The sequence below is a fragment of the Ranitomeya imitator genome, chromosome 3 (genome assembly GCF_032444005.1).
Source record: "Ranitomeya imitator isolate aRanImi1 chromosome 3, aRanImi1.pri, whole genome shotgun sequence".
NCBI classification, from domain to species: domain Eukaryota; kingdom Metazoa; phylum Chordata; class Amphibia; order Anura; family Dendrobatidae; genus Ranitomeya; species Ranitomeya imitator.
Window position 1 is genome coordinate 235,608,734 of NC_091284.1, and position 17,514 is coordinate 235,626,247.

At 41.2% G+C, this 17,514-nt stretch overlaps 1 protein-coding gene across 5 annotated transcripts in view; it reads left to right on the forward strand.

Moving 5' to 3' along the window:
* LOC138669636 (complement decay-accelerating factor-like) overlaps positions 1–17,514 on the forward strand; it is a 227,758-nt gene that overhangs the window by 159,354 nt on the left and 50,890 nt on the right. For 3 of the 5 annotated variants that reach the window (XM_069756290.1, XM_069756292.1, XM_069756291.1), the window contains exons 11-12: positions 8,308–8,387; positions 14,874–15,050. In XM_069756290.1, coding sequence (XP_069612391.1) covers positions 8,308–8,387; positions 14,874–15,050 — 257 coding nt within the window. The remainder of the gene's footprint in view (positions 1–8,307; positions 8,388–14,873; positions 15,051–17,514) is intronic. The other 2 variants (XM_069756294.1, XM_069756293.1) reach the window with 1 other exon arrangement.

Here is a 17,514-nt window from a genome sequence, read left to right on the forward strand (position 1 = left end):
CATGGGAAACTGCTGCGGATCCGCAGCGTTTTCCGCAGCGTGTGCACATACCTTTAGAATTAGGCTATGTGCACACGGTGCGGATTTGGCTGCGGATCCGCAGCGGATTCGCATGTAAACCTATGGAAAACCAAATCCGCTGTGCCCATGGTGCGGAAAATACCGCGCGGAAACGCTGCGTTGTATTTTCCGCAGCATGTCCATTCTTTGTGCGGATTCCGCAGCGTTTTACACCTGTTCCTCAATAGGAATCAGCAGGTGAAATCCGCACAAAAAACACTGGAAATCCGCGGAAAATCCGCAGGTAAAACGCAGTGCCTTTTACCCGCGGATTTTTCAAAAATGATGCTGAAAAATCTCACACGAATCCGCAACGTGGGCACATAGCCTTAAGGTTAGGGTTGTGATTAGGGTTATGGCTACAGTTGGGATTAGGGTTAGGGGTGTGGGGGGTTAGTGTTGGAGGTAGAATTGAGGGGTTTCCACTGTTTAGGCACATCAGGGGTCTCCAAACGCAACATGGCGCCACCATTGATTCCAGCCAATCTTGTATTCAAAAAGTCAAATGGTGCTCCCTCACTTCCGAGCCCCGACGTGCGCCCAAACAGTGGTTTACCCCCACATATGGGGTACCAGCATACTCAGGATAAACTGCGCAACAATTTCTTGGGTCCAATTTCTCCTGTTACCCTTGTGAAAATAAAAAAATGCTTGCTAAAACATCATTTTTGAGGAAAGAAAAATGATTTTTTATTTTCACGGCTCTGCGTTGAAAACGTCTGTGAAGCACTTGGGGGTTTAAAGTGCTCACCACATATCTAGATAAGTTCCTTGGGGGGTCTAGTTTCTAAAATGGGGTCACTTGTGGGGGGTTTCTACTGTTTAGGTGCACCGGGGGCTCTGCAAACGCAACGTGACGCCCGCAGACCATTCCATCAAAGTCTGCATTTCAAAAGTCACTACTTCCCTTCTGAGCCCCGACGTGTGCCTAAACAGTAGTTTACCCCCACACATGGGGTATCAGCTTACTCAGGAGAAACTGGACAACAACTTTTGGGGTCCAATTTCTCCTGTAACCCTTGGGAAAATAAAAAATTCTTGGCTAAATAATTATTTTTGAGGAAAGAAAACGTATTTATTATTTTCACAGCTCTGCATTATAAACTTCTGTGAAGCACTTGGGGGTTCAAAGTCCTCACCACACATCTAGATAAGTTCCTTTCGGGGTCTAGTTTCCAAAATGGGGTCACTTGTGGGGGGTTTCTACTGTTTAGCCACATCAGGGGCTCTGCAAACGCAACGTGACGCCCACAGAGCATTCCATCAAAGCCTGCATTTCAAAACATCACTACTTCACTTCCGAGCCCCGGCATGTGCCCAAACAGTGGTTTACCCCCATATATGGGGTATCAGCGTACTCAGGAGAAACTGGACAACAACTTTTGGGGTCAAATTTCTCCTGTTACCCTTGGGAAAATAAAAAATTGCAGGCTAAAAGATCATTTTTGAGAAAACAATTTTTTTTTTCTTCATGGCTCTGCGTTATAAACTTCTGTGAAGCACTTGGGGGTTCAAAGTCCTCACCACACATCTAGATTAGTTCCTTTGGGGGTCTAGTTTCCAAAATGGGGTCATTTGTTGGGGATCTCCAATGTTTAGGCATACAGGGGCTCTCCAAACGTGACATGGTGTCCGCTAATGATTGGAGCTAATTTTCCATTTAAAGGGACTCTGTCACCTGAATTTGGCGGGACTGGTTTTGGGTCATATGGGCGGAGTTTTCAGGTGTTTGATTCACCCTTTCCTTACCCGCTAGCTGCAATATTGGATTGAAGTTCATTCTCTGTCCTCCATAGTACACGCCTGCGCAAAGCAATCTTGCCTTGTGCAGGCGTGTACTATGGAGGACAGAGAATGAACTTCAATCCAATATTGCAGCCAGCATGCAGCCAGCGGGTAAGGAAAGGGTGAATCAAACACCCGAAAACTCCGCCCATATGACCCAAAACCAGTCCCGCCAAATTCAGGTGACAGGTTCCCTTTAAAAAGTCAAATGGCGTGCCTTCCCTTCCGATCCCTGCCGTGCGCCCAAACAGTGGTTTACCCCCACATATGGGGTATCAGCGTACTCAGGACAAACTGGACAAGAACATTTGGGGTCCAATTTCTCCTATTACCTTTGGCAAAATAGGAAATTCCAGGCTAAAAAATCATTTTTGAGGAAAGAAAAATTATTTTTTTATTTTCATGGCTCTGCGTTATAAACTTCTGTGAAGCACCTGGGGGTTTAAAGTGCTCAATATGCATCTAGATAAGTTCCTTAGGGGGGTCTAGTTTCCAAAATGGGGTCACTTGTGGGGGAGCTCCAATGTTTAGGCACACAGGGGCTCTCCAAACGCGACATGGTGTCCGCTAACAATTGGAGCTAATTTTCCATTCAAAAAGTCAAATGGCGCACCTTCCCTTCCGAGCCCTGCTGTGTGCCCAAACAGTGGTTTACCCCCACATATGAGGTATCGGCGTACTCGGGAGAAATTGCCCAACAAATTTTATGATCCATTTTATCCTATTACCCATGTGAAAATGAAAAAATTGAGGCGAAAAGAATTTTCATTTTTGCAGATCAATTTATGAAGCACCTGAGGGTTCAAAGTGCTCACTATGCATCTAGATAAGTTCCTTGGGGCGTCTAGTTTCCAAAATGGGGTCACTTGTGGGGGAGCTCCAATTTTTAGGCACACGGGGGCTCTCCAAACGTGACATGGTGTCCGCTAAAGAGTGGAGCCAATTTTTCATTCAAAAAGTCAAATGGCGCTCCTTCCCTTCCAAGCCCTGCCGTGCGCCCAAACAGTGGTTTACCCCCACATATGAGGTATCAGTGTACTCAGGACAAATTGGACAACAACTTTCGTGCTTCAGTTTCTCCTTTTACCATTGGGAAAATAAAAAAATTGTTGCTAAAAGATTATTTTTGTGACTAAAAAGTTAAATGTTCATTTTTTCCTTCCATGTTGCTTCTGCTGCTGTGAAGCACCTGAAGGGTTAATAAACTTCTTGAATGTGGTTTTGAGTACCTTGAGGGGTGCAGTTTTTAGAATGGTGTCACTTTTGGGTATTTTCAGCCATATAGACCCCTCAAACTGACTTCAAATGTGAGGTGGTCCCTAAAAAAAATGGTTTTGTAAATTTCGTTGTAAAAATGAGAAATCGCTGGTCAAATTTTAACCCTTGTAACTTCCTGGCAAACAAAAATTTTGGTTCCAAAATTGTGCTGATGTAAAGTATACATGTGGGAAATGTTATTTATTAACTATTTTGTGTCACATAACTCTCTGGTTTAACAGAATAAAAATTTAAAATGTGAAAATTGCGAAATTTTCAAAATTTTCGCCAAATTTCCGTTTTTATCACAAATAAACGCAGAATTTATTGACCTAAATTTACCACTAACCTGAAGCCCAATATGTCACGAAAAAACAATCTCAGAACCGCTAGGATCCGTTGAAGCGTTCCTGAGTTATTACCTCATAAAGGGACACTGGTCAGAATTGCAAAAAACGGCAAGGTCTTTAAGGTCAAAATAGGCTGGGTCATGAAGGGGTTAAAGACTAAACTTCAGACAGAAAGGCCCACAAACAAACAGCATCTGAAAACCACCACAGTGAAGGCCTGGCAGAGCATCAAAAAGGAGGAAACACAGCGTCTGGTGATGTCCATGAGTTCAAGACTTCAGGCAGTCATTGCCAACAAAGGGTTTTCAACCAAGTACTAGAAATGAACATCTTATTTAAAATTATTTAATCTGTCTAATTACTTTTGTTCCCTTTAAAAGCAGGGTGGCACATGGTAAGGAGCTGAAACCCCTAAACCCTTCATCCAATTTTAATGAAAGCTGAAAGTCTGAACTTCAACTGCATCTGAATTGTTTTGTTTAAAATTCATTGTGGAAATGTCTATAACCAAAATTAGAAAAATGTTCTCTTTCCAAATATTTATGGACTTAACTGTATACAGTCAGCAGAAGTGTGCAGTGCACTTGTCTGTGGTGCTGGATTTCAGAAAGGAGGCTGACCAGCTACATTGCAGATAAATCTAATCTATAATTGACTATTTAAGATTTCACATACTCGCATAACAATATAATTTTTCATTTGTAACTGGAGATGCAGTTTAATTATGGGATCTGAAACACTTGATTACGAATAGTAAGGTTACCCTCTTAGTAATCAAGTTATTACCGTATATACCTGAGTATAAGCCGAAACCCTTAATTTTGCCCAAAAAACTGGGAAAACTTAATGAGTCAAGTATAAGCCTAGGGTGGAAAATGCAGCTGGTAAATTTCAAAAATAAAAATAGATACCAATAAAAGTAAAATTAATTGAGACATCAGTAGGTTAAGTGTTTTTGAATATCCATATTGAATCCGGAGCCCCATATAATGCTCCATACATTTCATTATGGGTCCCATAAGATGCTCCATACAAAATATGCCCCAAAAATTCTCCATACAGTTTGATGGGCCCCATAAGATGCTCCAAAATATGCCCCATACAATGCTGCACAAATGTTTATTATGGCCCCATAAGATGCTCCATACAGACATTTGCCCCATATAATGCTGCACATGGTGCACATGGCCCCATACAGATATTTGCCCCATATAATGCTGCACATGGCCCCATAAGATGCTCCATAGAGATATTTGCCCCATATAATGCTGCACATGCCCCATACAGATATTTTCCCCATATAATGCTGCACATGGTCACATAAGATGCCATACATACATTTGCCCCATATGCTGTTGCTGCGATTAAAAAAAATAAAAATGACATACTCGCCTCTCAGGCCCTCGGCACTTGCTATATTCACCTGCTCCCTGTTCCACTGCTGAGTGCCACTATGTCTTCCCTGTCATCCGCACTGACTGTTCAGGCAGAGTGCGGCGTGCACTAATCGCGTCATCGCACCCTCTGACCTGAGCGTCACTGCAGAGGACGCGGAAGACAGAGCGACGCCGACAGTGGAACATGCGACAGGTGAATATCCATCACTGCGTTATACTCACCTGCTCCTTGCGCAGTCCCTGCATGTCTGTTCCCCGGCGCCGGCAGCTTCTTCCTCAAATTTAAGCCGAGAGGGGCAATTTCAGCCTTAAAAAATGGGCTGAAATTCTCGGCTTATACTCGAGTATATACGGTAGTTTATGCGTATACAATTGTCCAAGTGGGCAGAAAAATTTTAACTTTCTGACACCATAGACTTCCCTGTTTTCATTTAACAGGCCATTCTAGGGTGACAGGTTCCCTTTAAAGGCCACCTAAACTAAGGTGTTATTAAATTAAGACCGAGTTATTGAAATGAAGCACAAAGTTGAAAAACAATTTAATGCAGTAGTCAGATGTCATGTAAATGGCTGTATAACTGATGTATGTAGTACATCTGTTACTTTCAAAATCATATATGCCTACATTGTTCTGCTCTGTGTGAATACATTTTAAAAATTGACTGAGTCTATGTTCCATTGCTTCCTATATTTTTCAAGTATTCACAGTGCTGCACAGAGTATCTACACGTCAATGATACCGCCTTGTTACGCCTGGCATAGGCTTGGTCTGTGGTGGAAAAGCAAAAATCTTCTTTTTTCTGCCTTCAACAGATGTTAAGATAAATTTACACAGCCCCAACCCCTGTACTGACAGCTGTGCCAAAGGAACACAAAATGGGCCCCACATAGTCCTCCATACAGTATTATGGGTCCAACAAAGTCCTCAATACAGGATTATGAGCACCGCATAATTCTCCGCACAGGATTATGGGCACTACATAGTTCTCCGTACAGGATTATGGGCACCACATAGTTCTCCGTACAGGATTATGGGCACCACATAGTCCTCCATACAGTATTATGGGCACCACATAGTCCTCCATACAGTATTATGGGCACCACATAGTCCTCCATACAGTATTATGGGCCCCATATGTTGCTTCATACATAATAAATAAATATTCGCCTCTCCCCGTTCCCTGCTGCTCTGGTCTATGCAGACTCCGATCTTCTGATTTTCTACACTACTCATCACAGAGGGCGCTCTGTAGTAATGTCATTGCGCCCTCTACGCTGAGACATCAGAGCTCAGACACAGATCGGGAATTCTGGGAGGAGTGTCAGCTGACGGCTCCCACTGTCATCATTGTTTTCAACTGTATTGGCATCCAGGGCAATGATTCTGAAACGGCCCCTCTCCCTATCCTAGACCCACAGGCCCCATAGCTGCCACGTGGTCTGTCACTAGTCGGAGTGGTGCAGCCAATCCAAGTTCCCTTCCCCCAGCTTCATACTTACCAGCTGCTGTCTTCATCTGTTATCGGTGCTGCTACGGTTGTCTTCTGCAGGTTGTGACCGGCTGGATCGCTCCAGTGATTCCTGGGCAAGCCGGAAGTCACAACTCAATGTAAGTCTATGAAGGCCAGAACAAAGCTCTCATAGACATACAGTAAGAGCTTGTGACAGTTACGTCTGATCAGTCAAAAGTTGCAGTCACAAAATGGTGGGTTGGGACCAGAGCTGTACTAATAATAGATGAAGACAGCGCTGGTAAGTATAATACTATGTTCTGGGTACTTAGATTGTCGGTGTCTTTTTTTGTTTGTTTTCTTTCTCCATTTCACCGCTTTTAACCACTTCCTGATACAGCCAATTTCCATTTTTGCATTTTTGTTTTTTCTTCCCCTTCTTTCAAGAGCAGTAACTTTTTTTGTTTTTCTGTCTACATAAGTCGTAAGAGGGCTTGTTTTTTACGGGACTAGTTGCAATTTTGAATGGCACCATTCGTTTTACCACATTCTGTACTTTTAGTGGATACTGTTTTTACCATGTAAATTGCATGGTAAAAATTACCTGGCATCATGAATATCCATGTCAGTACGCTTATGGTAATAACAAACTTGTCCAATTTTATTTTTTATTATTATTTTAGCGCTGAAAAAAAAAAAAGATCTGTAAAAAAAATTTTTTTGTCATAACGTTTTAATTTGTTTGGGCAGTATTTTTATTGCCCTCATTTTGGGCTATATACAACATTTTGATTGCTTTTTACTGCATTTTTTATAGCGTTGTTGCTGAAAAAATAAACGCTATTTTGGTGTTGATTTTAATTTTATATTTTGATTGAACTTTTCATATGTTTTAAAACTTTTTTTTTCACTTTTCTATATAAAGCAATACCAGAGTATTGCTGCATACGGTATATTAAAATTCTCAGTCTCCTTTTGAGTCCCCAGCCACTGACTGGATTTCAAGAGGGCTCTCTGATGACCGGCACGGGGGTCTTCAGTAGACCCCCAGCTGCCATAGCAACACATTGGCATTCTACAGTGCTTTCAATGGGCGCCTAGAATGACGCACCCCCCATGAAGGCACACTGTTAATGCAGCTGTCAGATGTTGAAAGTGACATTTATTGGGGTAACGGTTATATGTGGAGCCCAGGTCTTTGCTGTGACACACATCCATTTATCTGCACGGGCTCGGCTTGTGGACCTGCTCTATACACCTTCTTTTGTCTTGCACCATATATTTATGGCAGATATGGAGAAGGGGTTATAAGATTATAAAATTCTAAATGCAAAGCTTAGACATGTAAATAGCCCACCCCACTTAATTTCCCACCAGGGATGTGCAAAAAAAGGGTTGCACCCTGGATGTTTGCGTTTGAGGGAATTTGCAGTGTCCTGGGAAGGCTGCCACAGTGTACTGAAGCGACTTCATAACTAAGTATTACAAAAGACATTTTTTTGCTCAACTCTGTTCCCCATCATTCCAGTGCTGTCTCTCCGGTTCTCCCACTGGTCTTTATTCCACATGTGATCACTGCAGCCAATCACCTGCCTTTGTGGTATATGATATGAGGCAATAAGGCCAGTGATTTACTGCAGCAGTTATTTGGCACGTATAGCACGTCCTTGTAGATGGCCAAATAGAGGAATATCAGTAGAACCTGAGATGCGGTGACGTAGCAACAGGTGAAAAGATGGGATAGTTAAAATGATTTTAGTTAGTCACTATTCCTTGCATCTGCCACAATTTTCATGATTTGGATAACTCCTGTAATTACAAAATGTGGATATAAATCTTTATTACATGAGTGAAGCCATTATTTGCTGTTTTCAAAGTGAGGACAATGCCTAAAGTGGCTGGTTATTTATGTTTATATAGAATATTCTGTATATATTTTAAGGTATTTTATAAAATGATTGTATGGTGTTATGAAAGGTTTTTTTTGCACAATTTTTTTTATTTCAGATACCATATGACTTCATCAACCAGTTATAAGATATGTGACGTAAATGGAAATTGGAGCTCTGGTGAAATTATCTGTTCAGGTTGTTGTTCGGTGTTAATAAACCACTTATGCTTCAGTGTTTTTTGGCTTTTTTTTAAATTCTATAGCTTATTCTTTCTTTGTATGACCTTTGTGCATGTGCAATTGACTCACACTTTCGCCTTTTGTCATGTGAGTAAAACAGATATATCTAGTTGCAATTTGTTTTAATCTGTGGATACTGTTTCTTATGTTCAGAGATGTGATCAATTTTTTTGCAGACTAAAAAGATAAAAGGTCAAGTCGTCATGTTTAACCCCTTTCTGACCTCGGACGGGAGAGTACGTCCGAGGTCAGATCCCCTGCTTTGATGTGGGCTCCGGCCTTGAGCCCACATCAAAGCCGCGACATGTCTGCTGTTTTGAACAGCTGACATGTGTGCGCAATAGCTGTGAGTGGAATCGCGTTCCCCCTGCCGCTATTAACTAGTTAAATGCCGCTGTCAAACGTTGACAGCGGCATTTAACTACCACTTCCGGCCGCGCGTCCGGAAATGCTCTCATCGCCGACCCCCGTCACATGATCCGGGGTCAGCGATGCGTCAGGATAGTAACCATAGAGGTCCTTGAGACCTCTATGGTTACTGATGCCGACTTGCTGTGAGCACCACCATGTGGTCGGCACTCATAGCAAGGCGGTAATTAAGCTACATAGGTGCGATCTGATGATCGCTCCTATGTAGCAGAGCCGATCAGTCTATACCAGCTTCTAGCCTCCCATGGAGATTATTGAAGCATGGCAAAAGTTAAAAAAAATGTTTAAAAAAATATGAGATAAATAAAAAAAATATAAAAGTTTAAATCACCCCCCTTTCACCCCATTCAAAATAAAACAATAAAAAAAAACAAATATACACATATTTGGTATCGCCGCATTCAGAATTGCCAGATCTATCAATAAAAAACAAGAATTAACCTGATTGCTAAATGGCGTAGCGAGAAAAAAAATTAAAAACGCCCAAATTACGTTTTTTTGGTCGGTGCGACATTGCACTAAAATGCAATAATAGGCGATCAAAAGAACGTATCTGCACCAAAATGATATCAATAAAAACATCAGCCTGGCACGCAAAAAATAAGCCCTCATCCGACCCCAGATCACGAAAAGTGGAGACGCTACGAGTATTGGAAAATGGCACAATTTTTTATTTTTTTTTATAGCAAAGTTTGGAATTTTTTTTCACCACTTAGATAGCAAATAACCTAGACATATTTGGTGTCTATGAACTCGTAATGACCTGGAGAATCATAATGGCAGGACAGTTTTAGCATTTAGTGAACCTAACAAAAAGCCAAACAAAAAACACGCATGGGATTGCACTTTTCTTTGCAATTTCACCGCACTTGGAATTTTTTTCCACATTTTCTAGTGCACGTCATGGTAAAACCAATGATGTCGTTCAAAAGTACAACTTGTCCCGCAAAAAACAAATACAAAAGTTATGACTCTGGGAAGGAGGGGAGTGAAAAACGAACAGGGGAAAATGGAAAATCCCAAGGTCATGAAGGGGTTAAAAAAAAAAACAAAAAACAATTGTTCATTGAATGGAGTAATGTTTGAAGGTAGATATAGGGCCATGGACATATAGTACATTATGGTGAGAAAAAAAAGTCCCCAAACTGAACCAATTAAGTTCCATCTTTAGTTTGCCTATATAATGCAGTATAAGCTATTAAAAGTAATATACCGTAGATGTTCTTGTGTGTGATACCTATTTTAGAATCGGTTTTCTGCCATACTGACTCCTTCTTTTCTTCTGAAATGGTTCTCGTATTGCAGACTATAGTTCCCATAGTGCCAGAGTCTCATCATAATGCTTTTGTTGCTAAATAATGACAATCCGTAACAGTCAGTGACACAAGCTGCATCACATGAGAGATAGCAGATTTGTCTCCCCAACCTGATCGCTGCTCTCTTCTACAAAGAAGAAGTTCTATCTACATATTTAGGAAATCAGCTTAAAGAACTGTCTATTGCTTAAAGGAACTTATCACAGTGTAGTCAATACAAAATGAAATCTGCCACTGATTTGGTGCCCTCGATTAGGAAAGGAGTTTCAAGGAAGAAGTGGACTTTGCAGTATTCAAACATACCATCTGCAATACAGCCCAGTACTACATACAGGAGAACTGCTGGTTCAAAACACGTGAAACCTTGAATAATCTTCCTCTCACCACCTAGTCTTTCTGTCAGCAGCCTGAACTGAGCCACACCATATAACACAAAGTGAACTGAACAATCTTGTTAGAGATTTGGATCTGCCCAAATCTGAGCTCTTGGGGTACCGTCACACAGTGGCATTTTGATCGCTACGACGGCACGATCCGTGACGCTCCAGCATCGTAACAATATTGTTCCAGCGTCGTAGACTGCTGTCACACTTTGCAATGTACGATGCTGGAGCGATAATTTCATGACGTATGTGCGATGTAGAAGCCGTTGGTTACTATGCGCACATCGTATACAATATCGTCCACACCATTGTTACACCATGCGATCATGCCGCCACAGCGGGACACTAGACGACGAAAGAAAGTTTCAAACGATCTGCTACGACGTACGATTCTCAGCAGGGTCCCTGATCGCAGGAGCGTGTCAGACACTGCGAGATCGTAACTATATCGCTGGAACGTCACGAATCGTGCCGTCGTAGTGATCAAAATGCCACTGTGTGACGGTACCCTTAGGTTCCAGGTTACAGCAGTGGAATCTCCTAGAGGGTGATGTTAGGATTTCTTTGTTCCACAACCATGATAAAGATCTTATCCGATACTTCAGTGGTCCCCAACTCCAGGCCTCGAGGGCCGCCAACAGTGCAGGTTTTCAGGATTTCCTTAGTATTGCACAGGGGTTGGAATCATCACCTGTGCAGATGATCACATTACCACCGATGCAATACTAAAGAAATCCTGAAAACCTGCACTGTTGGCGGCCCTCGAGGCCTGGAGTTGGGGACCCCTGCGATACTTTTTCATGGAGGGCGATGTTGTGACATGTAACAACATCAACAATTTAGTGGAAGCTCTGAAGATAAGTCATAATCAGGAGGAATGGAGGCTCATCATCGATTCATCCAAAACCAGCCTAAAAGCCATCTTGCTGCATAATGACAATGCACTTCCTTCAACTCCTGTTGGTTATGCTATCCGCACGAAAAAAAGCTATAACAATATCAAACTGATGCTGATGTGCCTGAACTTTGACCAACATTTGTGGCCCCTCTGTGGTGACTTAAAGTGACTTAATGGACATTGTATTTCTACCCTGTAGATCAAGTAAGAGTGCAAAGTACTGGTGCTTTCGATGTGAGTGGGATAGTCGTGCAAGAGAATAGCACCACAATAAGAGTCTGGCCTCTCCAATATTCACTTCAGCAAGGGAATTAAAATGTCCTGCACCCAGCACTTGTTGACCCACATAAGCTTTTGTTACCACCATTTTAGATCTGTTTGAGCCTAATGAAGAACTTTGTAAAGGCCATGGATAAAAATGCAAAAACATTTAATTATCTCATTGCTAAATTTCCAATGCTGAGTGAAGCAAAGATAAAGGAAGAAGTCTTTATTGGATCTCACTCATAAGCTCCTTCAAGATGAGCAGTTTCTCGGTTTGTTGCAGGGCAAGGAAAAGGCTGCATGGGTAGCACTCGCATTAGTGGTAACTAATTTTTGGGGAAACTCGAGAGCTGATATATAAATAGCTGGTGGAAAATCTCAAAACATAAGGATCTTGTCTGTAACATGTCCTTTCATTCACATATAGACTTCTTTCCACCAAACAGTGGAGCAGTGAGCCGACGATCACTGTGCGAGATTTCACCAAGATATTGCAGATATGGAGAAGAGCTAAAGGAAAATGGAATGCATCAATGCTTGCAGATTCCTTTTAGACAATTGTAAGAGATGATCCGGTGCAGGAGTGCAAGATACTGACAAAAAAAGTTGTCACTGAATGAGGACCAAATTTTGTAGTGCAATTTCTGCAACTGTTTATAATTTGCAATAGTGTTTAGACTTGTTTTAGTTATTTGAATTGTTGCTAAGTTTCCACTAAATAAACATCCGATAATTGTCATAACAAAATATTCAACATCTTTATATTTGCAAAATAATAATGTTTTAAAGTACTGAAACTTTTATGCATTAATTATATTTAGCAGTAAAAAGGTATATTTTGATATCAGAAACAAGACATAAAAAATTTTCATTGTCAATTTGAATTCAGGAGGTCAAAATAATTAAGAAATGGCTAATTTCATAACTGAACCTGATAACATTCGAAAATGTGTAGGCCAGTTTAATGGTAAAAATAGATACACTTGAAAGAAGCTCTAAGCTCTTTTCATTTGCATATAGTTTCCATTTGCTGTCTTCAGTGCTGTTCTTGGCATCAATATCTCTAAATCCTAGGCTACTTTCACACTAGCGTCGTTTGGGATACGTCGTAATGCGTCGTTTTGGGTAAAAAAACGCATCCTGCAAAGTTGTCTGCAGGATGCGGTTTTTTCCCCATAGACAAACATTAGCGACGCATTGCGGCACATTGCCACACGTTGCAACCGTCGTGTGACGGTTGCGTCATGTTGTGGCGGACCGTCCGAACAAAAAAACGTTGCTTGCAACGTTTTTTTGAGCGTCGTGTCCGCCATTTCCGACCGCACATGCGCGGTCGGAACTCCGCCCCCACCTCCCCGCAACTCACAATGGGGTAGCGGATGCGTTGGAAAAATGCATCCGCTGCCCCCGTTGTGCGGCGCTTCCACAGTATGCATCCGTACATCGGCCCCTACGCACTACGACGGGCAGAGTACGACGCTAGTGTGAAACTAGCCTTCTCATTAAGGATGACCTGTTACTTACTAAAAAAAAATACCTTGAAAGGATCATTGAGCGCTGTTCACCCGTTTTTGATGCGTCGTTCCATTGCAGCAATACTCACATTTGTTCTGGATCTCACTATCTGAAATATCTTCTAGTCGTTATACTGGGCATTTCTTCAGTCTTCTCTGGAAGCGTGCGCGTTCACTCATTCCAGATAATGCCAATTGCAGTTCATTAGCATCTGCGACTGCTAAACTGCATGATCACCTGCCAAGATGTGATTGGCAGCGTTGGGAAAGGAGGAGTTAAAGCGCATCCCCCCAGAGAAGACTGAAGGATCGACCAATTTTAACTTCGAGCAGAGATTTCACATATTGTGCTCTAAAACAAACAAATGTGAATATCTCTGCAATGAAGTGACAGTGCAAAAGACTTAGTCAGATGCTGACTGCATCTGCAGGATTTGGCGTGACATGATCTGCTAGGTTTGATCCCACTTTGTACACCCACAGCAACCATATGATGCAAGTTTACATTATGTGGTTATGAATGGGTTAAGGACTATTCCTAATTTAACCTTTTTTCATTGTCGCGTGAGCTGTAATTTTTTTTTTTTTTTAGCTGTATGAGGGCTTGTTTTGTTCAGAATTACAAGGTAATGCCTAGCAATTAAAATGTTGTTTTTCATTTGCTACCCAGTGGTTGTGGGCAAGCATGATTATGACAACTCTAAATGTATATAGTTTGTTTCATTTCTTTCATACAATATATATTCTTTTGAAACCATTAACATTTGTATCACCTTATTCTGAGAGTCATAAATGTAGTATTTTCCAGCATTGGAGCTATATAAGAGATTCTTTTTTTCGTGATGAGGTGTATTTTGTCATTGGTCTTATTTTGAAGGATATATGGCTTTGTTCATTCTATGTTAGGGAACATAAATAGAGGGATGCTTATATTGTATGTGAAATTTGTGTATTGAAAACTGGAAAATCCATTTACCTAGAATGTTAGACTTGCCATTTTGGGTATTTAATATTTATTAAAAAGAACATGCTTCTGTATCTTTGGGTTTGGAGGCGTGCTCATTTGGAGATTATATATTTTCCTTTTGAACAATGGAGCCGAAACCCTCTCTTCAAATGGATACTCTTGGCACACAAACAAAGGTTAAAATAGTTGTCCAACTTTTTTAAAAGTTTACAAGTGGCTATCCGTGTTCCAAAACAGCAGAAGAAAGGGTATTCTGCTCTTCCAACCAATGGCTATCTTGTAGTGATGCTCTCTCTGTTGGTCCTGTAGGTCTTTGTTTCCAAGCAAACTGTATGCGACCATTGCAGTCGATCAGTGGTCACAGCTGTCCTACTGTACTGGTGGTATGATATTTAGTGTGGGACTCGTTCTCTTGACTAGATAGCAAGTTCTAATTTAACAAAGCATCAGGTAGGCTTGTGACGAAGTTTTATGCATTTTCTGTTCTTTTATACTGCAGCACATTCTTCTGTTAACAGACTGTTTTCTGTTTTTCTCTGTCCTGTGCCTGTGTAATTCAAGCCCCATGTGATGATTTATTTTATATCAACCGTTTTTAAAATCTTTTGGGATCAGACTTAAAAAGTATTGTTCAAGATCTTAAATTTGTGGGATTTTTTTTTTTATTGTAGTAAAATGCCATAGTCCAAACGTTGACAATTCAAGGCTGCTACCAGGAGGGAAAAATGTGTATGTTCATGGTGATTCTGTGGAATTTGAATGCAAGAAAAACTTTGTTTTACATGGCTCAAAAGTATCCGCATGCAATAGTCTGGGCCAATGGGATCCATCTCATCCAAAATGCAAAGGTAAGTTCATTTTTGTTTGAAGAATTACAATTCTTGCTTATACATTAATTATTTTGTTTTAGTTTCATTAAAAACTTTTGCCAAAATATGCCAATTGAATTTGAGATTTCAATTTAAATTCTGCAGTAGGTATAACTAGTACATTGGATGTCTTAAAGAGAATCCATGAGCAGGTGTTTGCTATGTAATCTAAGAACAGCATAATATAGGGGAAGAGCGCTTGATTCCAGTGATGTCACTTACTGGGTGTGTGTATTGGTGTTTTAAGCAATGTTTTATCAGCAGGAAATTATCACTATTGTCTTGTGACTCCTAGTCAGCTCCATTGTGCATCTCTACACCCTCCACTGATTATCAGCTTTCTGCGATTGTACAATATACACAGAAAGCTACTGTACCAATCAGTGATGTGGGCGTGGTTATACAGGGGTCAGCATTCTGAGCACTGCTAAGTCTACAGCATAGAAAACAGGGACTGTATCAAAATGACAACATTAAGATCAGCCAGTGGTACATCACTGGAGTCGTGGTCCCAGCCCTTACGGCATGTTATTCTCAGATTACATAGCAAAAATCTGGTCACATTTCTTGTAAAGCAGATTTCCCATAATCTCCTATATAAAAAGTTACTAACAGCTTTAACCCCTTCCTGACATACGCCGTACTAGTACTGCTTTGTGGGAACTGCTTTCCCGCAAACCGCAGTACTACATAGTAACATAGTTATTAAGGTTGAAGGAAGACTTTAAGTCCATCTAGTTCAACCCATAGCCTAACCTAACATGCCCTAACATGTTGATCCAGAGGAAGGCAAAAAAAAACCCCATGTGGCAAAGAGTAAGCTCCACATTGGGGAAAAAATTCCTTCCCGACTCCACATACGGCAATCAGACTAGTTCCCTGGATCAACACCCTAACAAGGAATCTAGTATATATACCCTGTAACATTATACTTTTCCAGAAATGTATCCATTCCCCTCTTAAATTTAAGTAATGAATCGCTCATTACAACATCATACGGCAGAGTTCCATAGTCTCACTGCTCTTACAGTAAAGAATCCGCGTCTGTTATTATGCTTAAACCTTTTTTCCTCCAAACGTAGAGGATGCCCCCTTGTCCCTGTCTCAGGTCTATGATTAAAAAGATCATCAGAAAGGTCTTTGTACTGCCCCCTCTTATATGTATACATTAACATAAGATCACCCCTTAGCCTTCGTTTTTCCAAACTAAATAGCCCCAAGTGTAATAACCTATCTTAGTATTGCAGACCCCCCAGTCCTCTAATAACCTTGGTCGCTCTTCTCTGCACCCGCTCCAGTTCAGCTATGTCTGTCTTATTCACCGGAGACCAGAACTGTGCACAGTATTCTAAGTGTGGTCAAACTAGTGACTTGTATAGAGGTAAAATTATGTTCTCCTCATGTGCATCTATGCCTCTTTTAATGCATCCCATTATTTTATTTGCCTTTGTAGCAGCTGCCTGACACTGGCCACTAAATGTGAGTTTGTCATCCACCCATACTCCCAGGTCTTTTTCATTGACGGTTTTGCCCAGAGTTTTAGAATTAAGCACATAGTTACACATATTATTACCGTACTTCTACCCAAGTGCATGACCTTACATTTATCCCCATTAAAGCACATTTGCCATTTATCAGCCCAAGCTTCTAGTTTACATAAATCATCTTGTAATATAAAATTGTCCTCCTCTGTATTGATTACCCTGCAGAGTTTAGTGTCATCTGCAAATATTGAAATTCTGCTCTGTGTGCCCCCTACAAGATCATTAATAAATATGTTAAAAAGAGGGCCCAATACTGACCCCTGTGGTACCCCACTGCTAACCGCGACCCAGTCCGAGTGTGCTCCATTAATAGCCACCCTTTGTTTCCTATCCCTGAGCCAGCTCTTAACCCACTTACACATATTTTCCCCTATCCCCATTATTCTCATTTTATGTATCAACCTTTTGTGTGGCACCGTATCAAAAGCTTTTGAAAAGTCCATATACACTACGTCCACTGGGTTCCCTTGGTCCAGTCCAGAACTTACCTCTTCATAGAAGCTGATCAGATTAGTCTGACAGGAACGGTCCCCAGTAAACCCCTGTTTATATTGGGTCATGAGGTTATTCCTTTTCAGATACTCCAGCTTAGCATCCCTTAGAATGCCCTCCAGGATTTTACCCACAGTAGAGGTTAAGCTTACTGGCCTATAATTTCCGAGTTCAGTTTTTGTCCCCTTTTTGAATATTGGCACCACATTTGCTATACGCCAGTCCTGTGGTACAGACCCTGTTATTATGGAGTCTTTAAAGATTAAAAATAATGGTCTATCAATGACTGTACTTAATTCCTGCAGTACTGCGAAGTCCGCTACACTAACTAGCTTAAAAAAAGAAAAAGTCATGTGGCGCAGTCTCTGATCAGCAGCGATACTGATCAAAGCGCTGCGGACACAGGA